A 27,318-nucleotide genomic window follows, 5' to 3' on the forward strand; every position below is an offset into this window, starting at 1 on the left:
CTATTTTGTCAATCTAAAGTTTTGAGATCCTCCTCCTCTAGCACTGTAAGTTGGCTCCCCACCTGTTTAAGGAAGTTAGAGAGAAGTGTCACAAGACTATGACAAAGACTGGTAATAAAACCATGGCCATTCATGCCAATGAACATTAAAAAATAAACGCCAGAATCCAAAGGGGAAAAATCCTTGAGAAGTAAGTATGCAGATATAGGTGAAGATCTCACAATATGGCACTATTGTTATCAAAAGGGAAACACCTGTTTCTCAGTGCTCAATCATGAAATTTACAATAAAGAGGAGCATTTTGGGGTTCCTTTAGGCTGTTTTGCTTCCTGCCGTTTATTCCCAACACAGCCTGGTTCACTACCTTTCTTGTGAAGCTATTTTCCAAACTGTTTCCATAATCCTGCAAAGTAAATACCTTAACTTGAGTTACAGGGCTGGTCCCTCTCTTTTCATTTTTTATCCCAGTAGGTGAGACTGCCCCTGCTGTGTTTGGTGGCTGTGGAGTTGATGGCATCTTTGCTCCAGGTGACACCTGCATGCTGGCCAGCTGAGCGGCATAGAGCTGCTGCAAAAGAGGGAAGACAAACATCATCTCTTTAAATGCAGCTGAAATGGAGTTTCAAAAAAAACTTACCGTATTGTTAGATAATTGTTTCTCTGACAGCCTTGCAATTTCTCTTTCACTATTTTAAAAGAGGAAAATGAAAGAGAATAAACAGTATAACAGAAAGAAAGAGCAATGATATGGGAGTCATTATTCTGTTCCTGGTCCTTCTAGAAATAAGTTTATGACCCTAAACAAAGGATTGAATTGCTCTAGGACTCAATGTCTTCAATCATACAAAAAGGAATTTGACTAAATGGTCTCAAATATTCTTCCTAGTACCTAAAATCTTCATAAAAGTTCTTTAAAAGTCGGTATGTCCATTCATGTAATTTTAATATTCATGAACTAAGAAACTAATCTAAACTTTCCTAGGGATTTCTGGAAGAACATCATTCTAATCCAATACTGACTAAACTTCTCTGGGGATGCTGACCCTTCTGGATGATAAGAGTGCTGCCCTCAAGATCCCTGAGGCCCAATGCCAGTCCCTCCTTCCTCAGGGTCTTATTTCTATGCAGCATATAACATAATCCAAAAGAGAATATAGCCAGATTTGTGGGGGAACAAAATCAAGCTTCTTTTTCCTAGCACAGGATGTGAAATCCTTAACTGTAGAGTTATTAGCTTTGGGGTGAAATTGGTGATAAATGAATGTGTTAATCTGCTATGGCTAACCAGAATTCAGATACTTCAATTTTAACAGAATTTCATGCTTGAAAATGCCATTCAAATATCTTCTTTTCTTCTTATCATCAAGAATTAAGCCATCAAGATTATGACTACCTTAATAGTCATATTTCTATCATAATAAATAGAAAGCTTCCTAGTTCATTAACCACAGAGAAAATAGCTCAAACTTTGCCATATTAGTAGGGGAGGAAAAACAGGTGGTTTGTATGTAATTTCCAGCATTACTAACATTCAGATGGACAAATAAAAAAAATTACAGACCTTTCAGCACATGTAATTAAATGAAAGCTTAATAAAGAATAACTTGCAAGAGCCAGATGTGCTTATGTCATGATTGTTGCTTTCTTTGGACCAATTTTTCTAATGTAACAAGCCTCTAAAGAAATTAAAGTTTCATAATTCTGTATGTGCAATGACTCAGTGGCAAGAAAAATTCACAAGTAAGAGTCAGTCAAACTGCTAGAACTTCGGGGGAAAGAAAGGACTATCTTGTTTCCTTTTTCCTTGTTTCCTTTTATATCTTTTTCCTTTAAAATCCATCCAGGTGTCTTCAAAGGGAGTGGGGCGCGGGGGTGGGGGGTGGATGCTGGGCCAGTGAAGAAAAGTCCTACACTGAACGGAGGGGAAAAGTACTGGCTATATGGTGGCTGGTATCATGACCAATATGCCTTACTATTGAATATTAAAGAGTCAGGAAATCTTCAAGAGACAAGAGTCCTTAGACATCATTTATGCCTTCATTTTACCTCATGATTCACAAGGTCAGAAGAAAGTCAATTTGACTCAATCTTGAGTCCTTCAAGGAACTTCAATTAGTGAAGAAAAGCAGAAAAACAAATCTTTGGACACAAATCTATTTTTTAAAAGGCTGACTAAATTCAGAAATCCTTCAAAATAATTGAACAATATAGTTGCCTTGGAGAAACAGAGTAGCGTTCATTGCTCCCTCTGAAGTTTCGACAATCATCTATTTTACATCCCGTTCTAAAAGCTTGTACCTAAGAGAGGCAAGCTGCCTTAGAACTGTTGATTCCTTGGAATTCCTTGTGCCTTCTGGTTACTGATATGTTAGAGGCAGGAAGAAGTATAGCCACAGTCTGTAAAACTCACAGACCTGGGTAAACTGGACAGTAGAATATCGATAAGATTTAGTAGAATGAGCCTTGAAATAGAAATCAGAAATTAGAGTCCAATGCAGAGATAGAAAGTGCTCATGAAAATAAAAATTTTCACATTCTGCCTAACAAAATTTATTAGTTTAGATAGAAGTATAGAGCTTTTCAGATTGAAGACTTTAGATCTGACTTGGAGAAAAGAATGCCGTTCATTGAATAGGCATAGGTTTATAGAACAATTTCACAAATAGCTCGTCTTCTAAGCGAACATTAATTGAATATGTTCCATATGCCAGGCTCTGTATTAGGAGCTGAGGAGGATTCAAAGTCTTGGAACAAGCATATAGCTCTGGGGGAGATGGAAGATAAAGATCCTTAACAGTTGATTTGCACCTTTCCTGCAATGCTTATCCCTTTTTTTAACTTTATGTTTAATTATGCACATGTCTTATCATGCTTGATAGACTGTAAGCTTACTGAAGTCATGATCAGCCTAATTGTTATTATTATTTTTTTTTTGTGGTACGCGGGCCCTTCACTGTTGTGGCCTCTCCCGTTGCGGAGCACAGGCTCCGGGTGCACAGGCTCAGCGGCCATGGCTCACGGGCCCAGCCACTCCGCGGCATGTGGGATCTTCCCGGACCGGGGCGCGAACCTGTGTCCCCTGCATCGGCAGGTGGACTCTCAACCACTGCGCCACCAGGGAAGCCCAACCTAATTATTTTTGAATGCCTAGCATCAACAATAGTGACTTGCAAATAAGAGATAACCAATCAATATTTTCTGAGTTAATGTGCTAAATATAAAATCCCTGGATGTTAGGGAGGAGAGATATTCTCTCTATAAATGAGGCAACAGCAGTGGTATGCGATTATATTTATTGTAAATGTAATGAATAATTTCATGGTGTTGAGTTTTAAGAAATAAAAGGAAAATAAATTCAGTGCAAATTAAATTATACTGTTTTACAAGAAATTATTCTTTTGAAGTCATTTTTAGAATGTTGACTAGATAGCTCCTCAATAACTGCTAGCTTCACTAACCCATCTTACACTTTTCTAACACAAATTGTAGTATTAATTTTTCTTCTCAGCCTAGTTACTTATAAATTTAAAGTTTCCCTAAATGCTACTGCATCCTTTTCTGAAAGAATATAAAATACTAGTTATTCAAATAAATAGCTTTATAAGTTAGAAAACTCCTTTGCAAACTAATGGTTTAGGAAGGAAAAAGGTTAAACTCTGATTAACTATTACATAAGCATTTACAAAAGTCATTCCATGTAAGATTCTCAGAACACAGTTCATAGTCATAATGATGATAATAATATTAATTTCCAAACAACATTGAGGTTTAAAAAATCAACAATGCAGTAAAGCTTATAACAGGCTTAGCCAAAGTCCTTTAAACGTTTATACTTTGGTGAAGACTGTTTTTGTAAGTATAGGTTCTTCCATTTCAATTTTGAAAAATGTTCAGTGGTTGTTTGGGATATTGAATTGTCTCTTTATCCAAAATATATAAAGACATGCAGAGCATACATGTAAAAATGAGCCTTGTTAAATATTTTTCAAAATTATAAAATCACTCATATTTTATAGGAGCACTTTAAGAAATGCTTGTACTATTTTATGGCTAAATAAACCCTACCTTTATTATTAGTTCAGTTTTAATAAAGTAGCCAGCACTAAAATTTTGGTAAGCTGAACAATAACATACTTAGTACCTGGAATTGAAAGGGGCTTAACAGATCATTTAGTCTAGTCTGACCTCTTCATTACACTGATAAGCTGAGGTCTAGAGAACAGAAGTAGCACGCCCAAGATCGTATAGTTAGTACTGGAGCTAGAATAAGAATTCTCTAGCTCTCATTCCAGCATTATCATTTAAAGTAGAAATGGATATATGAACCAGCCTTGGTACTTTTCAAGCACATTTCCAGTACAGATGAAATTTTCAATGGCAAATCTTTATTAAATGTGTACTATTAACTAAACACTGTGCTAAACAATGGAGGTGCAACAACAAGCAGCTCAGAAATAGTCCCTGCCTTAATGGAGGTATTAAATAAAGGCTTAGGTAGTAACTATGAATTACAGTTGGAATAAGTGCTGAGAAAGAAAAATATAGAACGTCAGGTGGCTGTCTAACAAAGGTATTTAATGTAGCCTGAAGGACTACAAGGATCAGAATAGCTTCTCTAAGGAAGTAATGCTTCAACAACTATCCATGTGGAAAGGTTGATAAAGAACATTCCCAAAAGAAGACACATCAGTTATTATGGCTCTGAGGCAGGAAAGAAGGTAACGTTTTTCGATGAACTTAGAAAAGGCCAACATGGTGCGACTGCTGAGTGAGCATAGAGCGGCATGAGAAGAGGCGAAAGAGGGGTAGGGTCTTATCAGGCCACATTAATAATTTCAGACTTTATCCCCAAAAGAGAAGTACCTAGAAAGAGCAATGAACTAGAACCAAGACACAAAGACTCTCTTCTATGCTTTATCACTAACTCATTGACCAATCTTTTTTTTTCCGTTGCGGAGCACAGGCTCCGGACGCACAGGCTCAGCGGCCATGGCTCACGGGCCCAGCCGCTCCGCAGCATGTGGGATCCTCCCGGACTGGGGCAAGAACCCGTGTCCCCTGCATCGGCAGGTGGACTCTCAACCACTGCGCCACCAGGGAAGCCCCTCACTGACCAATCTTTTAAGCACAGGATTAAGAAAGTCCTATGAAGATCTCACAAACCCACAAATACATATTACCTCTAGTAGTGTTTCTGGAATTCTGTGTCCTGAGACTAGCCTTGGATCCTAGTGACACTTTAATAACTAAGTCTGCTTAGATTCAGCACAAAACAGTAGGTCCTACCAACCAAACTCAGCCTTGTGGTAAAATTCTTGAGTGTCTTTGAGTACACACGCTGGCCTATGGCCAAGACCTAAGAAATGTTTTGTGTCAGGGTCATTTTACAACATTATTGTATTTGGGAAGAAAGGCATGCTTTCCCCCCCAAGGAGTCAAATTTACGTCAAATTATAATGGATGGTGTCACAGTGCATCTAATATTTCCCATAATGTGAAATACATATATATTCTTTTATACCTGCTTTCTGTGATAAAATCACATAAGATCTCCAAAGGAGAGCACCATAAAAAAAAGGTGAAAGGTCTTTTATTCTCATAATCACGATTTTCACATAATCACTCATCCAGTCATCACCCCCATTCATTCGTGTGTTAATTCAACAAACAAATATTGAGCACCAGCTCAGTCAGGTACTGTGCTAGGTATTTTACTTTATTATTTTATTTCATCTTCAAAATAGCTATATATGATAGGAATTATTATCTATTTTAGAGTCAGTCTCACTTTAAAGCCCATGTGCTTTCTGCTTTTATATGTTAAAATAAGCTATACAATGAATCACAATGAAACGCATTTCCTATTCCTAACCACCAGACAAGAATCACTGTCCAAGAAGAGAGATTCTGATATTGCTGCTCTTCTGAGCTCTTTTGACATCTTCCAGATGTCTCACAGCTACTTTTTCTAAAATGGCATTTCACAATTCTCAAATGGAGAAAGAAGAGTTAAGGGTACTACCAGCCACCTTGAAGGAGCAAGGGGCACAATTTTTAGCTAAACTCCCTGCTCCAACCAATCTTTGAGCCATAATAGAAGACGCCTGAAATACCCTAGTGACATGTTTATCAGACTGATAAAGTAAAGAGAACAATGCAGACTATGGGTAGAAATAGGAGAACTTGATAGAAAGAGAAATTGACAGGGGCTTTAAATTGGCACCAGTGTGCTCTAGTATATGGAAACCAAAGTAAAAAAGCAGGCACAACTTCACTTGCTGTATTCTCTTTGGAGTAAATTCTCCTGTGTTTTGTCATTTCAATTAGAAAGGGCATTTTAAAGTGGCCTGTTGGAATCTGACCCAGAGAGAAAGAAAACAAAATTCTCCCTCAAATACAACTTGCCTATTGGTAGATAATGAAGAAAGGAAGAAAAGAGAAAAATGCTATTCTATAAAAACAGATTCAATAGGCACTAACTTGAAGATTTCAACTCTCACCTTTATATTTACCTGATTTGCTATGGTTCCAAGTAATATCTGAGAACCCCAGGCCTCTAGCCCAGGTTAACTCAGATGCTGTTGCTGTGTTTCCCTGACACTACCTCAGGGGCACAGTAAGGAAATGTTGGAGAAACAAGCAGGGTGGGTAAGGGGGCAACCTTAAGAAAATGTCATTATTTACTTGATTGATGCTGCCTAACACTAGGCCCCAAGCCTGGCTCAGTTCTCCAGGGATATCCTGGATTTTGTTACCCTCTCAAAACAATACTGATGACCATTCCTCTGCCTACCAAGCAAGGCATGCTATAAAGCTGGATAAGTTCAGCTGTGAGGCTGTGAGAAGGTGAAACGGAGACAGGGGTAATTAAGCAGCTTGATTTAGTGCTTGTTCAGCACAGGGAAGAAACTGGGTCAGTAACAAGTCACTACAGACTGAAAGAGGGGTGGGGGAGAGAGCTTAAAAATAATTTGAAGGCGATCACAAATACTTTTACTTCTCATAAACCTCCAATGTCAACAAAATGATCCAGGAAATATAGCTGTGGTTTTATGGAAGGAAAGAACTGAAGTCCTTGTTTTCAGCATAGAAGCTACTTGTTTAGCTATATCCCTAATATTTGATACCAAAGAAAATTGGCTGTGAGGATAGGAGGTGAGAGGAGGAATAGGGGAAGAACTACTACTCCCACTTGTCACATATTGGGTTAATTTCCAAGTTAATCTCCTTGCCCCTCCTGCATATTTTTCTATTGCCATATTTTCCTTTCCTATTAACCCCTCTTGTTTATCATAATTCTACTCATCTTTTGAGTCTCAACTCAAAAATCACCTTCTCCTTAAAGACTTACCTGACCACTGCCTCCTCTGTGTTCCCACTATATCTCATTCTCTATCTCTGTGTACTTTCACCAAATTATGAGTTCCTTAAGGGAAGAACTGAGTCTTATTTGCTTTTATGTCCCTAGCACCTAACTTAATGCCTGATAATTAATAGATGCTCTGTTAACATGGACCATTAAAACCCCTTCATTTACCTTGTCTTTGTCTTCTTAAAATTACTATAATTTCTGCCCACACCATTTTCTTAGTATACTTTTCCTCACACCCTCTCCAAAAAGAACCCCAGAGGCGGAGGTCAGTTCTCTTCATTTCTGTCTTTTTGGACCAATAAGCATGTGAATTCACCATGTAATGCATTGATTTTCTTGCAAAGAAACACCAGATAACACAATGTTAGCAGAAGGAAGAATTGTATACATGATCTAATCCAATTCTTTTGCTTTACAGATGAAGAAAACTAAAGCCTAGAAAAGGAAGTGATTTGCATAAGCACATCAACTTGTGAGCAGTGGGTAGAAAGAAATCTAGAACCCAAGGTTCCCTATTTTCCCCATTTGGTGTTCACAAGGACTCATTTCTCTTTGTGTTCTGTTCTCTTGGGGAACTAACTGCAAATAGAGTTTGTACTTTCTATCAGAGCTTTTAGTTTGGACTACATAAAAGGGATGTTTTTCCACCATTCCCCTAAGATTTAAAGAGAAATTCATCCTACATGTACTTAAAAAGTCATCACTGGGCACCCAAGAATGATTTATGTTGTAGAATTTTATTTTAATATTCGTCTGAAAATGTACACATTTTAAAATGTAACCATAGTAATAATAATAATTAACCATAGTTAATTATAATTACATTAAGGTTTCTACAGATGTTTAAAATGAAAGTTTATGCAAAAATAAATAAAGGGACAAATTTGTCTCAGGTGAGAGCAGATCTATTTCACCCCCTTTGAGACTTCTGCCATTTGTCTTCCCACAAAAAACCAAGGGAAAAATGGGACAAGCATTGACTGTAAGCCACTGGAGAGCCAAGACCTGTTTAATTCATTTCATTATCCCCTGCAGCCGGCTTAAGAATGTCAAGTAAAGAAAAATGAATTCAAAAAAGAGTTTTCCTGGCTAGAGATCATCTTGCCTATTTTCCCAAGCACTGAGTAGCTTGCTCCTCTGACATAACTCATTGTGCTAATGGGACGGGGAATAGGGGGAACACGTTGGGTGTGGAGGAGAGGAGAAGCTGTGAAAAACAGAAAAAAGAATAGGAAAGAGGCTCAGGTCAAAGGTCCTACCCTTGAACAAAGAGAATATTTTTAAAAATCGGGAACCCATCAAATAACAGAGCACCCTGTCGTCTGCCATGAAAAAAAAAATCGGAATTCATTCTCTGATTGCACCAATTATATTGGAATGCACTCAGAAGAGCATTTCCTTATGGAACATAGTTGCCCAGTGCAAATAACTAAAAATAAACAAATCCACCCCCAATAGTTTTAGCAAGAGAACTCAGTCTCTCGCTGCTTCTTCCAAGTATCTTTTCTTTCAGGGTGCTAAAAAAATATGTAAATACATAATGCTTTATTTACAGAAATAAAAGTGCAGTCATTGAAACAACTGGTAATTTGGTTCTTGAAGCGAGATATTCGAAGAGGTGATAATGAGGGCAGTTGGAAATAGGCATTACGGGAATGAATCTTACTGTTTTCCTCTGTTTCCAAGAGCTGGGCAGGCAATGCTGAAGAGATCCAGCTCTCTGAATGTGCTCCAAGTGGTACAGCTTGCATTTGTAATGCTCCTTTAACTCTCTAGTCGCAAAGCCACAGCTCATCAGAGAAGTCTTAAACAAATGCATCTTGACTGTACCGATAGGATATAAATACTCATCAATGAGTCCAGAAGTTGGATGTGAAATCCAAGCATTATTTCCCATAAACTAAGTCACAAGGAATTTTTCAGTGGGTATATATATTTGAGTGCATGTGCTGAGTTTAATAAAATACTTTCAGTAAATGAATATATGTTAGGTTCCCAATACTTAAAAGCATTGTTTCTTTGTAACTGAAAGGTGAATTTCAGTTCAAGCTCATTCAAAAACTATTTATTGAGTGGCTACTACTGGCCAGGTACTATGCAAGAAATATAGAGGAGGTCAGAAAAACTAAAAGAAGAGGACATTTGAATACAGACCCAAAAGAACTGAGGGAGCAAACCAGGTCATTATCTGGGGATAGCATCGCAGACAGAAGCAAAGGATAGGTGAAAAGTCCTAAGGCCAAGGGTGTGCTTGTGCTTAGAATGTTTGAGAAACAGCAAGGAGGCCAGTGTGGCTACAGCTGAGTGAGCTGGGCAAAGGGTAATAGGTCAGGTGTCAAAAAGATAGCAAGGGGGCCAGATCATGCAGACTTTGTGTACTATCAGACAGACTTTGGATTCCATTCTGAGTTTCTGGGTTTCTAGGAAACACCGTTACAACAACATGGCAGACCTGGAAATCCCTCAGCAATACCCACAGGAAAATCTGGAGATATGCCAGGGCTGCCTTGCCTTGGCCCATGATGATTGCCAAGAAACCAGATGCTATTGCTTGGAAAATATTCTACAACTGCCCAGCTTCTATGCTTTTCGATTTCCATCCATAAGGAAGCCTCCAGAAACAACACGGAATGAAGACAAATATGGGTAAGTATGCAATGAAAAAAGTTTTAAAATTGTTATAAATATATATTTGGGAAAAAAATGCATGAAAGTGTAATATTTTCTAAATGCTAATTTTTCCCTTTAATGAATGGACAGAACAAATTTTGCTGGTTGGAAATAAATGTGTTTATTATATGAAAATGTTTTTACTGTTTTTAAACTGTAAACTGTTTTAAACTGGCTTATAATTTCTCAGGAGACTTTGGAAGGTTGAACACTAGAATTATGCTAATGAACAAAATTTTATACCTACAATGAAATGTACAGATTTATTTTTTAAATCTCATATTTAATAATAACACGAGGGACTTCCCTGGTGGTCCAGTGGTAAAGAATCAGCCTTACAACGCAGGGGACGCATCTTCGATCCCTGGTCAGGGAACTGAGATCCCACATGCCGCTGGGAAGCTAAGCCCACGTGCCATGACTACTGAGCTTTCACGCCTCAGCTAGAAAGCCTGCGGGCCGCAAACTACAGAGCCCACATGCCCTGGAGCCTGCGTGCCACAACTAGGGAAGAGAAAACCCACACACCACAACTAAAGAGAAGCCCGTGCACCAAAACGAAGTGCCCATGTGCCGCAACTAAGTCCTGACGCAGTCAAGAATAATAAATAAAATAAATTAAAAAATCTTAAAAAAAAAAAATAACATGAAATGTTTATTTGTAATAAATATTGAGAGATAAGGATGTATTTTGTTTTTTATTTTATTTTGGTTTTTTTTGCGGCACGCGGGCCTCTCTGCTGTGGCCTCTCCCGCCGCGGAGCACAGGCTCCGGACGCGCAGGCTCAGCGGCCATGGCCCACGGGCCCAGCCGCTCCGCGGCACGTGGGATCCTCCCAGATCGGGCACGAACCCGCGTCACCTGAATCGGCAGGCGGACTCCCAACAACTGCATCACCAGGGAAGCCCCAAGGATGTATTTTGAATTCACTTTTAAGTGATCCAGTAAACTCGGTAAGAAATAATGCAAACTATCCTATTCGTCCCTTACTCTTATATTTTCTTCTGTATTTTAAAATTCAAATAAATGTTTTACATTGTTTCATAGTCACCTCCACGAACTATCATTTTCAGCCTGCAAATTATTAGTATTGCCACTTGGAGAACTTCAGTGTATTTTGCAGTATTTAAATATGCCATCTGTATCCTACAGTAATACCTATGGCTAACTCTCTAATTAGCAGAAATGAATGATACCTTATACACAGCAGCCATAGTAAAAATCATTCAAATAGTTTGTAATAAACATATAATGAGCTTTAATGTCACTAGATATGATACTGACACCTATCTCAATAATCCACCTTGGAGAATCATTCTAGCAGATGAAGTGGGTAATGGTTAATATAAAGGACTGAAGAAGAAACTTAGAAAACTAAGGTTTATATGCTTAGTTTAGGAGAGGGAGGACAACACGGTGACTAAGTGTGCACACTCTTCAGTCACAACCTACTAATTATGTGATCTCGGGCAAGTTTTTTAATCTCTCAGTGCCTTAAATTTCCACATCTTTGAAATGGGAAAATAAGAGCACCTACTCCAAAAGATTTGTTGTATGGAATAAATAAATAAGTTAATGCACATAAAATACTTATAACAGGGGCTCACCATAAAGACTCAAAACCTGTAGGTTCTTAAATCCTTATCGGTATATTCTCTTTAACAGATGTCACTCCAAAGATCTTATTCAGAAAATACTTGGCATTTTTATTCAATTTAGCAAAAATGTATTAGGAATACAAAGATGAAGAAGATAGGCTGTCTTTCAGGTGCTCAAAGCAAGAATAGGAAGGAGAGAGGAAGAAAGACACAATATGATACATTTACAAATTACTACTGAAACACCATCACTGGGAACAATTAGTTTTTTTTTTCCTCCCAGATTTGTTGAGATATAATTAGTAAATAAAGTTGTGTAACTTTAACGTGGACCCGTGACAATTTAATATATGTATCTATTGTGAAATGATTACCACAATAAGGTTAGTTAACACATCCATAACAAATAGAGTTTTGACTGAGGAGAGTAAGGTAGGTTTTACTTAAAGTGAAGCCCAAAAAAGAGATCTTATGTTAGCTAAAAGTTTAAAAATAATCCTGTAAAATTATTTAACAACAACAACTACAAAAGTCCTGAGCAGAATGGACACCAATCCCTGCAACACAGGGAATGTTTAGGCTATTAGAATTTCTGTTCTGCTTTTAGTAGTATCTCCCCTCCCAGCCCATTCCTTTGGGCTAGTACCCAAAGACTGCTCCATAGAACTAAAATGTTCACACTAAGGGCCAAATGTAGCTTTGAGAAAGGCTTAGGGTTTATAAAATGTACCACTTCTCTGGAAAAAGGGAAACCACCCTTGGCTATTCATTTAGGGAACAGGAACTTTGCTTTGTTCTTGTTTTCATTGTCCATTGTTGGACAGAGAAAACCCCTTAAGCATTCAAAGTTCTAACTTAGGGGGGGATTTTCGAAATCTCAATCTCTCCTCTAAGCCTACCGTAACACCTCTAGAAAACGCTCGCTACACGATGTAAAATCACAACTTTAGTTTGTTAAGAGGGCATAATTCCAAGCGGACCATGGAATATTTATGTCTCTCTGCAGCTCTTTGAAGGAATAATCTTATGTTTTTGTGCCTGTCGTGGGTCAGAGGTTCAAATCAGCACTTCTTTCTGTCACTTCTTATATGTTTTACTATAATTTACAGCTCAGCAAGAGGACTCATAAAACAAAAGTGTCTATTTTATTTCAGCAACTAATTCTAGTTAATCAAAGATTTCCAGCCAAACAACCCAGCATGAAACTCTGCATGGAAAATACGAGGAGAACAAAGCATTTTGTCAAATAACACATCTCATGATGTAAACACATATGTCTCTTAAAGGAAATTTTATCGTTTCCACATTATCGGCATACAAAAGGAGCATTCTTGTCGCAGACCTGGTGCGACTGTGGAGTCATCGTCATTGGAAACAAGAGCCTGATTAGGTTCCCACACAGATATGAATAGACTTTCCTTTCTTAGTGAAATAGCTGCTTTTATTCCTTTTTACAACAGACTGGTAATTGTCACCCTAAAAACACTGAATTGTACTAGGGCAACATTTGTTTCTGCTCTTTTTTCCCATCTTTTTAGAATCAGCCAATAACATTACTATCCCTTCTGGTTGGTCCTCTTCTGGAAAGTCTGAGTTAATCCACAGCTGTGTGAATGTGAAAAAGGGACACAGCAGGCTAAGTCTGTTGGGTCTCTTGTCTACTAATAAAGTGCACAGTCTGCAGGACAGATGTTAAGAAGATCTGTTAAATAAGTCAGTGGCAGAGATCCTGACCTCTGCCAAGGAACATTTTATTATTCCAGAAAGGGGCATAATTGCAAGGCATTAACAATTAGAAGAACCGTAGCTTTTCTTTATAGATTTTACTCCTTGCTTCATCATTTGGTTGAAATATAGTATCAAGGCCCATTCACTGAGAAGCAATGTGCTAAATATGACGGGGTTTAGTACAAACTGCAGATTACAAGATTTCCCCAAATCCCAGGGAAATGGTTGGACCTTGGCTTTGCTTCAATCTTAAACAGTTTTGTTTATTCTGCATGTATCATTACACTATTTGTACAGTTTCACTTGCCATAGGGTACCATTGCACTAAAGGGACTAGGAATCTTAACAAACGTAGTTTCCTAACTATTGAATCTAGTGTAATGGGAAATGTAAAGTAGAGATCAAATTAATAGAGGAATATCACATCATAAAGTTGTTCTCTATACTGCTTAGTCAGGAGGGAGGGCAGAGTCCCTAAAGCACATTTCAGGTGTGGCCACGGAGGATAACTGAACAAACACAACTGCCAGGGGGTGGAGCTAGGGGCACAGAACACCGAATTTCCAGAAAGTGGAATCAGAACCAAATCAGAAACATTACCCATGCCTAGTGGTATCTCAGAATTACCACTTTACCACTTATGGTTTGAATAAATTTTGTCTACCACATGCATTGCAAATTCCCAAGTGTGGTGTAAAAGACACTTTGTGATCTGACCCCTCGCTTACCTTTCCAATCTCACCTCCTATTGCTCTTGTACACTCAGCCTGCGCCAGACCATTGGTTGTTTTCTGAGTGTGCCATGCTGTCTAGTGCTTCTACACCGATGGGCAGACTGTGCTCTTTGTCTGGAGTGCTTTTTATCTCCTCTGTATCTCTGCCACTCTGATTCCTTCTCCCATAAACCTAGAGAACTTCTACTCTCCTTTCGAGATTCATTTTAACATCACCTCATCCATGAAGATTGCCAATACTTCCCCAGGCAGAGCTTAACACTTTCTCCTCCCACAGCATTTTTATTTTGGAAACACATATACTTTAATAATTATCACATTGTTTACCAGACCGTGGGCCCTCTGAGGGCAGGGATCAAGTTCTATCCAGTTTAGTATCCCCCAAATAGAGAAGAGTACTTATTACACAGTAGGCACTTAATAAACACGTGGGGAATTAATGTATGAGTGAACGAATTAAACAATTAATCATTTTTCATGTTTATATAAATTTACACTCTGGCCTTGTCACTACTACCAGTACTGTTACAGGGGCTTATACTTTAATATGCCTTATTTTGTTTTTTTAAAGGAGAATCTTCATTAAGTTGGGACATTCAATTGTAAAACATATATCTCTACAGAACCTCATCCCTGCCCACCCCAACTTAGAATCAGCAGAAGCATGAGATATATCTTCCTCTTGGCCATACGTTTAAATTCAGTTTTTCATCCAAAATTTATTCACAAGAAGTCATAAAATTTAGTTCTTCACACTGTTCCCTCACAATTCTACACACCCTAACTCAGGCCACTTAACAAGCTGTGTAGCTTTGGTCAAGTCAATCTATCTCTCAGTCTCTTCAACTATAAAACCAAAAGATTCATATGATACTTGACAGTATGTGAAGCATCTTTCACAAGCATTTTCTTATTTATTTCTCACAACTGCTCTATGGGGATAGGTATCCCCATATCCATTTAATAGAATTTGGGTATAGAAAGATTAATTTGCTCAAGCTCATGGAGCTAATGGTAGAGTTAGGATCTCACCTAACTCTAGGGCTCTAAACGCCTTTCTGACTCTGAAAATCTATGCAGTTTGACAATCTCATTGTCTATTTGTGAAGGCTTTTCTTTCAATATTGTGTCACTCTTTCTTTTTTTTAATTAATTAATTTTATTTATTTATTTAGGCTGCGTTGGGTCTTCGCTGCTGTGTGTGGGCTTTCTCTACTTGCAGCAAGCAGGGGGCTACTCTTCATTGCGGTGTACAGACTTCTCATTGCAGTGGCTTCTCTTGTTGCGGAGCATGGGCTCTAGGTGCGTGGGCTTCAGTAGCTGTGGTGCGTGGGCTCAGTAGTTGTGGCTCGCGGGCTCTAGAGAGCAGGTTCAGTAGTTGTGGTGCACGGGCTTAGTTGCTCCACGGCATGTGGGATCTTCCCGGACCAGGGCTGGAACCCATGTCCCCTGCAGGTGGATCCTCAACCACTGCACCACCAGGGAAGTCCTGTGGCACTTTTTCTTGATTGGTGGCAAGTCCAGTTTAAAGTACCTTAATTGCTGCCTGATCATCACTTCTTGCTAAAGAGCCCTGCACTGGGCCTCATGCTTTTTTAACTTAGGTGAGGTCATCAGGCATAGGCATTAAGAGAAAAAGATTTCAAAGAACCTATACAAAACCAGCTTGGCCAACCAACAAATGAGTATACTTGAATGCACACGTACCAAATGGTCAGCCATACCTCATCTGTTCTTATCACTTTGAAGTATTGCTCATTTAATTGCTTTCGTCCCTAGGCTATTACTATACTATAAGAGGACAGGAACTTGTTTAGCTTGCTTGCCTAACAGAGTACCTTAAGTACATAGTACGTGTTCTAAAAATATGTTGAATTAATGAAGTAATAAGAGAGATACAAGTATAAGGATGTGGAGAGAAATGGTGTTTATGTTACTTCATTTAATCCTCACAACATGGGAGGTTTCATTATCCCCATTTCATAGCTGAGGAGACTGAAGTTTAGAGGACATTAGCTCATGGTCACATAGTTCTTTTAACCGAAGAGGTCTTGTGGAACCGATTTCTTGAAACCTCAAGCCATTCACTATCGTATAGACAGAAAGCATGTCAGAGAACAAGCTAGCTACTAAATAAAGAGTGAGCATGTTGTTCGAATACACAGTGGCAAATCATCACCTGATGATATACGTCATTTTCCTGTTTCACAGTGAGGTATATCTATATTTGGTGTTAAGTGTTCATAATCAGTAAACGTGGCAGAGGTGGATCTAAAATCAGGAATAGTATGGTTGGATATAAATGAGTTATATATGACTATTTTGTTCTGCAACTAAGCAATGCCTCTTTATTAAAACCATTGATAAATGGATGGAAAAGTGGAGGACTTTCACCCAAATCAGTCACATCTAGGCCTCTACTTTCTCAACAAAGCTTCTCATTCTTGCTCTCACTCTCTCTGTTGTGCTATGTCTAAGCCAGTGATATAACTATGCATTTATTATTCAGGGACTGCCCCTTGGGCCCTGGAGCAAACACTTCCTAGGAGGTGAGGAAGGCGTTCTGAGCAGGTGAGCACTTCAGAGAGGAGTATCTTTTTCTACGTGGTCTAAGGAGCTCCTAAACTCTGGAGGGCAATCCCAGTACACTGAGGACTGGTTGGGGCACATGCTCCACTCCATTTAGTGACAGTGAGTGTTTCTCCTTCCTTTTTTTTTTTTTTTTTTTGAATTATTTGCTTTTTTATTTTTAAGCAGATCTAGCAATAATCCATTGAGAATGTGACGCTAAACCACTTTTCCTATAGAGTTTTTAAACTGGGCCTCTGAGAAGGAGTTTGATACAATTCAATGACTGAAGTAATACCTTTGTCCATTTGAGCATTAAATGGCCCGTTGAAATACTGCTTAGTTAGAGGGAATTTCAGAAAATAGTACTTTCTAATTTTTTTTTTTTTTTAAATTTCTCTCCCAGCTGACTAGAGCAGAGCTTGGAAAACGCAGCTCAATCGTTTTCCACAGCCTCTCAGGTCAGTCTCTCACCAGTGTTAATTAAATATAACCCCCTTAGAATACTAAAGGTTAAGTGAGAGCAACACAGCGTTCTTCTCCAATATATTACTGTGAACACAAATGGCCATAATCTGTTTATAAGAAGGCTTCTTTGAACACAGAGGTCTCACTAATGAAAAATTATAAGAGGAAAAGCAACATAATGTGACAACTGTTCATCACAAAATACATTTTAAACTACCCATTTCCACATCTTTTGTGCTTAAATAACACATATCATAAAGGAAATTGGTGTAATAGATGGTTTCAGCTCTGGGTAGCAAATGCAGACCAGTTTTCAGTGTGATAAAGTGAAACTGAAAAAGCCAGTGCATGATTCAGTCAATCTCTTAAAGTCTTCCTTCCCCTCAAGCCAGAGAACTTTTCCCCAGCAACTACAAGCATCAGTACATTTTCTCTTTTTTTAGCAGATGCTGTATCTTCAGTGGCACACCTTGACCAAACTTTCTAAAATTAGAAAACTGCTGAAATAATGGTTCTATACTAGCCGTTTTAAATTAGAAAAGTCTCTTTAAGCTACTGGGTTTATGGCTCTAAAAAGTTTCATATACTGTCCAGAGGTGTCTGTAAATTAAATCATTTAAAATAAAGCTCTTTAATGCTCTATAATTAGTCTTGTCTCTCTGAACATGGCTTTACTGTAAATGCTCCTTCCTGACTCTTCTATTGTCCCAAGATTGCGGAGAAGAAAGCAGCCAAGCGATAATTCAATATTATTGCCGCTTCGGTGCCCTAATCGCTTAAAGAGCAGCAAAGACTCTACGCTCTCTGCCCCACAGCTCCCGCAGCCTCCTGGCCCGAGGCAGGCTTCCCGACCCAGCAAAGTCCAGATGTCAGGAGGAATCCCCAGCTCCTGATGCAGCAGGCGCACCATTCCAGTGTGGTCGAGCATCTGCTTCATCTGCTGGCATGCAACCGGCCGGATGCACTCAGACAGCAGCACAGGCTAGGCACGGGTAAGGACACACTCCCCAGCTACTCCAGGAGACTCATCAAAACTGAAATGTTAAGACAGGCCCAGAAACTCTCAAAAGAATAGAGCTCAGCATTCAGCAAAAACATTCTAAGCATTTTCCTCAAAAGGAAGCTACAGAATAAGACATATTTCATGATAATTCTTATATTGGTTAATTCTATTAGGCTTGAAGCTTCTTCTGGACAGTTAACTAGAAATTTGGAAAAATACATGAACTCTTTGAGATCCCAAGAATGTGATGCTGGCTTTGAATTTTTCCCCTTTATAGTTCAATTAGATTATTTTTAATTCACTTGAATATTATAGTAAGAGGAGAATAAGTCATTCAGGAAAGCTTCTAAATGACTGTGCTTCCTACATACCTACATACAGCACAGTTTAAAGCAAAGAATCCTGATCAAGAAGTAAATTTTAAAATGCACTTAAACCATGCATTATGGTCCTGTTTTGTTTAATAGATAAGTAATCTGGTCCAACACTTCCATCTGAGCCTCATTTTCTTCTTCTAAAATATGGGGATAATATTAAAGCATATTTATTATAAAGCCTAAATATAAATTGCTTATTAAACTTTAAAATACTATGCAATACGTATTATATACGTGTATGTATACGTATATATGTAGGTATACGTATATACATATACATACATACATATAATATTCATACTATTCTTAAATCTGTTTTGTTTAGTTTTGTTTTTAGAAAGAAAGGCAGGCTTCCTTTGTAATATCCAAGTCACACATCAAATACAGGTTCTCTGCCAAGAGTGATTCCACTCATCCTATGGGATCTCAACAAATAGCATCCTATAAAAACTAATAAACAGCTCCCATGTCCTCACCAAATTTCATATTTACTTCACTTGGAAATATAGATTTATACACTATTATAGTCAGAAATAATATTACTTTACCAAAAGCCAGAGTATATGGTGTGCTTAATACAATTGAGAAAATGAGCCTGAGGAGAACTGTGACTGTTCTAGCCAGAAGTGACTGACTAGAATAAAAGTCTTAGTTTTGAAGATCAAAGTGAAGCAAAGAACTCAGGATAAACAATCATCTAGGTCTCAGTCTTTTTAAACCTGCACATACAGGTTCAGGTGGACAGGTAGATAGGTAGGTGGGATATTTCTGTTAAGACGAGTAAGATTTGCAATCCCAACTCTTTATTAAATATTTCTTTCCCTATTTTCCCTTTCCCCAGCTAGCATGTAAACTCCCTAGGACAAAGACTTTGTTTCACACAGGTTTTCTAAACCTCAGCACTACTGATAGCTGGGACTGGATACTTTTTGGTTGTGAGGGGCTAAACTGTGCATTGTAAGATATCCAACAGCATCCTTGACCTCTACCCACTAGATGCCAGTAGCATCTCCACCCCCACCCCAAGTCATAACAATCAAAACTGTCTCCAGACGCTGTCAACTGAACTCTGGTGGGCAACATTGCCTCCGGTTGAGGACTACTGGTCTAGAACAGTACCTGGCACGTTATAGCCACTAAATAAATACTTGTTAAATAACTGAATAAGTAAATTTATTGTTTCGATTTTCACACAAACTTTTTCAAATTTCCTAAGCATGATCATTTATAAGCTTCCTTTTTAAAAAAAGATTTTGATGCAACTCCAAGAGACAATAAATTTCATGACATTGTCACAGTCATTCAAAGCTAACAGGTATAATTTCAAGTAATAGGAATTTTAAAAGAAAAGATGTAATACTTCATTATTTGTTTAATTTAAATGAATAAGTGAATTAGAGTGAAAACCTGATAAATATCCCCCAAATGGATTTTCTAGATTAAAAGCAACTCTGTTCCAATCTGGCTTCAAATGAGCACTGTATGTTTGCACTTTGGAGGGTTTGAGATAGTTAACACATATACATTTTAAGCAATAAAATTTGTATCCATATCTATCTTTTTTTTTTTTTTTTTTTTTTTTTTTTTTGCAGTACGCGGGCCTCTCACTGCTGTGGCCTATCCTGTTGCGGAGCACAGGCTCTGGACGCGCAGGCTCAGCGGCCATGGCTCACGGGCCCAGCCGCTCCGCGGCATGTGGGATCTTCCCGGACCGAGGCACGAACCCGCGTCCCCTGCATCGGCAGGCGGACTCTCAACCACTGCGCCACCAGGGAAGGCCCCATATCTATCTTTTTTTTTTTTTTTTTTTAGTTCATTCTGCTCCAGAGTAAACTGCATTAGGGACATTACTGATACCAAGGATCATGGTCTAGGTTAATATATATTATGACATCAAAGGTTGTTTACAGGTATTATAGCTGGTGCTATAACAGAAACATACAGTAAGAAATGAACTCAGTGCCGTATACTGGAAATTAAGAATTTTCACTGAGTCTTTACTTCACCAAATGACCAAGAGGGTGGAAGCCTTGGGAAATAAATTTAGCTGTTTCCTCCATTTTTGTCTATTAAAAGGAAATGTAAATATTTAGCTAAACCAGCATTAAATGACTGTAAATATAAAGGAATTGGTACTTATACAGCTGGAAAAAAAAGAATGTTAAATTAATTCCTCTCAGTGTGACTCAAGATGGCTGTACTGATGTCACCAGTTATGAAAGGAATGAAAGAAGGAAACATATGACTTTTTTATCCATACAGCAACCAGTACAGTAGATGTTTAGTACACAGTAGGTGTTTAGTGCTTGTTTACATTTAATAGAGAAAATAATCCATTATTAGTGCCATTTAGGCTTGGAAGATATATAAGAGAATCTGGTTATTATCTTAATCCTAATGATCTAGAACAGTCAAAATAAAGCAAGATGGTTTCAAATCAGTACAGAGAGCTTAAATTGTTATAAATATTCCCTGAATTTCCATTTTATATGGGTTTGCATAAACATGCATACCTGTAGGATATGCACTTTTCTACAAGTAAAACAGAAAGGAAGAATTGGCAGAATAGTAGTAAGTATCTGCTAGCTCTACTGGTCAGAAGTTTTATCCCTCACTGGGGCACACCTATGAGGGGAATCTATCCAGCTATGTGTAGCTTCTCAATGCTTTTTAATTAAAATATCACTTAAAAATACTTTTGGGGCTTCCCTGGTGGTGCAGTGGTTGGGAGTCCGCCTGCCGAAGCAGGGGACACGGGTTTGTGCCCCAGTCCGTGAGGATCCCACATGCCGTGGAGCGGCTGGGCCCGTGAGCCATGGCCGCTGAGCCTGTGCATCCGGAGCCTGTGCTCTGCAACGGGAGAGGCCACAACAGTGAGAGGCCTGCGTACCACAAAAAACAAAAAAAACAAACAAAAAAAAAAAACTTTTGGATTAGAAGAATTAAAATTGTTAAAATGTCCATGCTACTCAAAGTGATCTACAGAGTCAATGCAATCCCTATCAAAGTCCTAATGGAATTTTTTACAGAAAAAAAAAAAAATCCTAAAATTCACATGCAACCACAAAAGACCCCAAATATCCAAAGCAAACTTGAACAAGAACTAGAGGCCTCACACCTCTTGATTTCAAAATATATCACAAAGCTATAGTAATAAAAAAATGATACTGACATACAATGACTATATAGACCAATGGGAATAGAATAGAGAGCCGAGAAATAAGCCTACACAAATACAGTCAAATGATCTTTGACAATGGTAACAAGAATACCCAGTGGGGAAAGGATAGTCTCTTCAATAAATGGCATTGGGAAAACTGAATATTCACAAGCAAAATAATGAAATTGGACCTTTATCTTAAACCATACAAAAAAAATATTACCTTGAAATGGAAGACTTAAATTTAAAAGACTTAAATGTAAGGCCTGAAACTTTTGGATATATCTCCAAAGGAATTGATATCAAGATTTCAAAGAGGTATCTTCACTCCCATGTTCACTGCAGCATTATTCACAATAGTTAAGGCATGAAAGCAACCTAAATGTCCATTGATGGATGAATGGATAAAGAAAATGTAATATGTACATAAAATGGAATATTATTGAGCCTTAAAGAAGAAGGAGGAATTTCTGCCATTTGCAACAACATGGATGAACTTGGAAGATATTATGCTAAGTTAAACCAGACACAGAAGATAAATACTATGTGATACCACTTATATGAGGAATCTAAAATAGTCAAACTCATAGAATCAGAGAGTAGAATGGTGGTTGCCAGGGGGTGGGAGAGGGGAAATGGGAAGTATTAGTCAAGGGCACAAAGTTTCAGTTATGCAAAGTAAGTAAATCCTAGACATCTACTGTATAGCATAAAGCCTATAGTTAATAACACTGTATTGTATATTTAAAAACTCGCTAAGAGGGTAGATCTTACGTTAAATGTTCTTATCACACAAAATAGTAATAATAATAATTATTATTATTATAATAATGGTGAGAGGAAACTTCTGTAGGTGATGGGTGTTTATGGCATAGATTGTGGTATGGTTTCACAGGTACATACTTATCTCCAAACTCATCCAGTTGTATATATTAAGTATGTACAGCTTTTGTATGTCACTCATACTTCAATAAAATGGTTTAAAAATGTTTTTGTTCTGCTCAGTCTCTTCTGTTACACAACATGTCAAAATATTTCATCACATCTTTTTCTGATTTAAATTTCCTGAATGTTGCATATCCTGACTTATTCTGTGGTTGGAAACTGGAGTGAAGCATTTTCTAAAACACTAGAATGTTTTGCTTTCAAACCTTCCCCTATGTTCTTAATCACATCATCTCTCTTAATTTCAAGGTAGCTCATTATAACACATAAGCATACAATATATGATACATGATACCAACCAAACAATACCTCAAAACTCCAGTTTGGTAAAAACAGGAATAGAAATACCTGTCATTATTTTAGAAACCACTGCATGTTACAAGCAGTCTGTTTAAATACAAGTATTCAGATACTGGGAGTTCCCTGTTGTGTGTATTAATTAGTGAGGCTGGAGCTAAATGAATGTTGGTGGAGATGTTACACGAGGAAAGATAGAGGACGGCACTGATTTTGTAATTCCAAGGTCTTGGACTCCTACTAAACCATCTCTGTGAGTACAGCTAACCATCCCATCAATCAAATAACTTAAACACAGTGATTAACAGAGCTTGGTGAGAAGAGCCATACTCTCTCAACTTTTAGATACTACCTGAAAATCAACTGAAGATAAAATTTCTAAGAGAAAATCAAGTTTACCCAATGTTTTAAGTGCTAGTAATGTTGTAAGTGGTAGTATAAACTTATTCTGCTTCATTGAATAAAATAAGTCAGATTCCCAAACACTAGGAAATGTCTTAATATTTTGCATCCTTCTCTGATCTGCCTATATTTTGTTAATCTCCATCAAGATTCACTTGACATCTGCCATTTTTCCAAAGAAGCCTACCTAGAAATGAAAAGTTGTTTACATGAAATAATCCCTCCTAAAGACAGAGCACGTGGCTGAACATATCCAAAAAAAAAAAAAAAAAAAAAAATTTCCAAAGAAGCTTGAGTCCCAGATTGCCACCAAAAGAGGGAATTCATTAATTCATTCATTTTACCAACTACTGTCCCAGGCAACACTGAAGATTCAACAGTAAACAAAATAGACAAAAATCCCTGAATCAGTGACACATTCTGAATCAGAGCTAGATGAGAGTAGAGCTGCCCCTCAGAAGCACTTAGGCAGCAAAGCTAGAGTAGAAATGACTGCTTATTGGAATGTTGGTAAGGTTTTTCCTATTCTGATAATGAATTTTTGTGGAAATCTAATACATGCCTCGTTAACCCATTTATTATTCACAACAACCCTGGGAATAAATATTATCCCCTTTTTACAATGAACAAACTGAAAAAAGGTTATTTGAGAACAGTATAGGACAACATAGCAAGTAATAGCGGAAACTCTAATCCAAGATTCTGATTCCAAAATGGAGCTCATTCCATTAGTCCACAGCTCATCTAATCCCAGCTGTAATGGTCCTCCCAAATTCCATCACACTCTTAAAGTCAAAGTAGGTGAGAAAAGGCTGATTATGAGAAAAGTAAGCATTTCCCCTCAAAGCACAACCCCCTGGTTGGCATCCTCAGAACAAGCTTTGAATCAGTGCATTCCTTTTTCTCTATCAGGTAGCTAGTAATAGGTCACTCTAATCAACTCTTTATTCACCCCTCTATTAGAAATCACAACCTAAAAAGCCCACTCAGCCCAGCTAACTCACCCTCTCATTCCTCCACAGAACTGAGGCATGTTTACGATTTCAAACAAGACGACAGGGTTTGAGCCAGAGAAGAGCATCTATATATAATATCATAAAGATTCAGGCTGGAACTAAAATAGAAATAGAGCATTCTCAATGTTGATGGGCACTTCTTCACTTTCCAGTTGTAGCATGAAAACTGACAATATCATTTAAATAAAATATGTGTTTGTATTCACTTTTGCAAAATTTCAATTGTTCTCCTCCATCTTTGCAAACTTCGCAAGACTTTAATAGTTTCATTTAAGAATAACTTATGGTTGATTGATAGGTTTTTCTAGTGTTTTAAGGCTCTGATTATACTCCTTTCCTCAAATCTTCCCAAAACTACACATAATACCCATCAAAAAAAAGTGAAAATATATTTATATTGATTTTTAAAATTTTCATATTTACTTCCTTTCATTTAGGCTACCACCCATACTGTCATTATAAGAACTTGGTTAAAATATGTTCCAACTAAAGCTTGGTAGTCTTTGAATGCTAGATAAAAATCATTCTCTGCAGCTAATGAAGACAGAAACTCTGCCTGTAACAATATTAAGTTTGTTTTCTCTGGTGATTCAGAGAAGTGAGCAATCTGTCAGTAATACATTGAGTGAAATTACTTGTCTTGTAGGAATAACTGCTGACAGTCACTTTATTTCAGGGCTGACCCAAACATCTCCCTGCTGACAAACAAATTACTATGTCTAACTTTGAAAAGGTAACTAGCTTGTTTCTAATTTTGATTGGTCTCTCAGAATCCCTTATACATACACTCAGTCCCATCCTTCATTGTATTAAAAAAAAAAAAAGCAACAAAAAGTGTTTTGGGGGGACAGGTTTGAATTAATGAGTTAAAAAAAAAAGTAAAGGAAGAAAACCCTATCGTTTGGAACTAAGAAAAAGAACTGTTATTGCTTCATTCCAAGACTGTTACACAGATAAAACTAGTAAGTGTGTCTACTCTACATTAAGACTGGCAGTGCCACCAATGACTGACTGGGTGAGTGAACACATTACCGAGACAGTATTGTAGGAATTAATTTTCTTCAATAAAGTGATTTTTAAGGCTCATGTATTTCACAATCTAAACATATGTCACTGTTTCATAAACAAAATAAATGGATTAAAATAATACATTACCAATATGCTGACATGTGGAGATATTTTAATTAGAAATTCTTAAACTGTGTGATATTTAGCTGTTGTATTTGCTAGAGAAGCATGCATCATTTAATAAGAAAGCATGAGACAGGTGCATTACTTTGCATGATATGGTACCAGATTGGATTTCATATAAACTATGAGGCAACATTACTTCCAATTAAAAAACAAAACCAAATTACTTTAGGTACCTATCACATTGAAAGTAACAACAAAAAATGAATCAGTACATTAAAATCACTCTTTCGTTTAAAAAAAAGTGTCATTCTGAGCTTAGTTTCTGAGACAATATTTCTTCAGAACAATCTAACATCTTAGCTATTTAAAGGCCATATTTACATGACTGCCTCATTATACTGGTCCCCCCCTTTTGACTTACTTGAAGGATCAATGCTAACATAGCTGAGGAAAGCAAATGGCAACTGGTCCTGAAATTTATACGGGTAGAGAACTGGAATAAGTAGCAATATAATATATTGTTTACTGTAGCAAGTGCCCTCTGTTCTCTAAAGGTCAAAAGCACCGTAACCTTAGAGTTACAGTTTCTGATTGTTCCCAGGGTTAAATACATTATCAAAATTAATGGTTCAAGCCCCTCAACCTTCAGATATATGAGTATTCATGCCTCCATCTGCTGAAGTGTTCAACTAAAAATAGCATTCTTTGGCCTTCTCTCTCCTAATATTGTGCTCCTGAGGCAGAGAAAACCATGCCTTAGATCAGCATGGAGTACCAAAAAAAAAACAAAAAGCAAAAAAACTTTTCTGTGTCTTTCTTATTTTAAAGAAAGAACTGGAATATACTAACGTAAGGAGGATCTTTCCACTTTAAATACCTTTTCTCTACCTGATAACAAAATTTCAGGCTTCCAGAGTATAACTATACTGATAAGATTACCCAGGCTCATTAATGTTAAAAGTGACAACCTTTGAAGGACAAATTAACTGTACGTCAGGTAGAGAGGACCACTTCTGAGCAATGCAGCAGGGTGTGCGTGGAGGTGGTGGTGGTATATATGTGTTATGGTCTTTCTTCCTAAGAATCTCTGATTAGAAATAAAACCCATTAACATAATTGTAATGCTTAGTATCCACAATTTATCATGATCCTATTTATCATGATCCTATCCACAGTTGACACAGCTGTGACATTTAGCTTGTCAAAGGAATGGAGAAAACCCTGGCTAGAAAAGAAAGTAGACTTTAAAATCAATAAAGCAAGATATTATTAAATTTTCTCTCTACTTTTGCTCAAGATTTAAAATGTTAGTGTCTATAGCAGGTTAGATATGGGTGTCCACTGTGCAGTTCATGGAAGTCCCAATGAACATGCTATACTCATACCAGGATAGTTTGAGAAACCTGCCTTTCAAACCAGGTCAATCTTTTCTAAGCAAAGGTTTCCTGACATGCATGGAAAGGTACAAAAAGTGGAAGCTAGAGAACAGAGCAAGAATAAAAAAACAACAAAAAAAAAACAGGAAACTCTCAAACCACCCCAAACTTACACTGCAAAGCTATGAGGGCCCCCTGCCTTACCAGATTCTGTATTTAGTCTCATTAAAGTGGCAGGCATGTGGCATATGTTGTGCTCCTAGATCCGCATTGCTACAGCACTACACGGATCTGGCACTCACATATATGACATCATGGTTTCCAGAAACCCAACAGAAGCCAGATTTGACAGCATCAGGGGTCTGTGATGGTGGGGGGAAGAGAAGTCAACCTAAGTGAAAATTAGTAAAAGAAGACACGGGGTAGAAAACTGGCTAAGGGAAGGTTGATGGGATAGAACTCAACACCT

The 27,318-nt window shown here is 37.7% G+C and overlaps 1 protein-coding gene across 1 annotated transcript in view; it reads right to left on the reverse strand.

Annotated features, from left to right (window-relative positions):
* Window positions 1–27,318, reverse strand: part of SOX6 (SRY-box transcription factor 6) — a 445,733-nt gene that overhangs the window by 92,841 nt on the left and 325,574 nt on the right. Inside the window, exon 10 of the mRNA XM_060018551.1 lies at window positions 419–568. Within this exon, the coding sequence (XP_059874534.1) occupies window positions 419–568 (150 nt within the window). The remainder of the gene's footprint in view (window positions 1–418; window positions 569–27,318) is intronic.

The sequence above is a fragment of the Delphinus delphis genome, chromosome 8 (assembly GCF_949987515.2).
Source record: "Delphinus delphis chromosome 8, mDelDel1.2, whole genome shotgun sequence".
Classification (NCBI taxonomy): domain Eukaryota; kingdom Metazoa; phylum Chordata; class Mammalia; order Artiodactyla; family Delphinidae; genus Delphinus; species Delphinus delphis.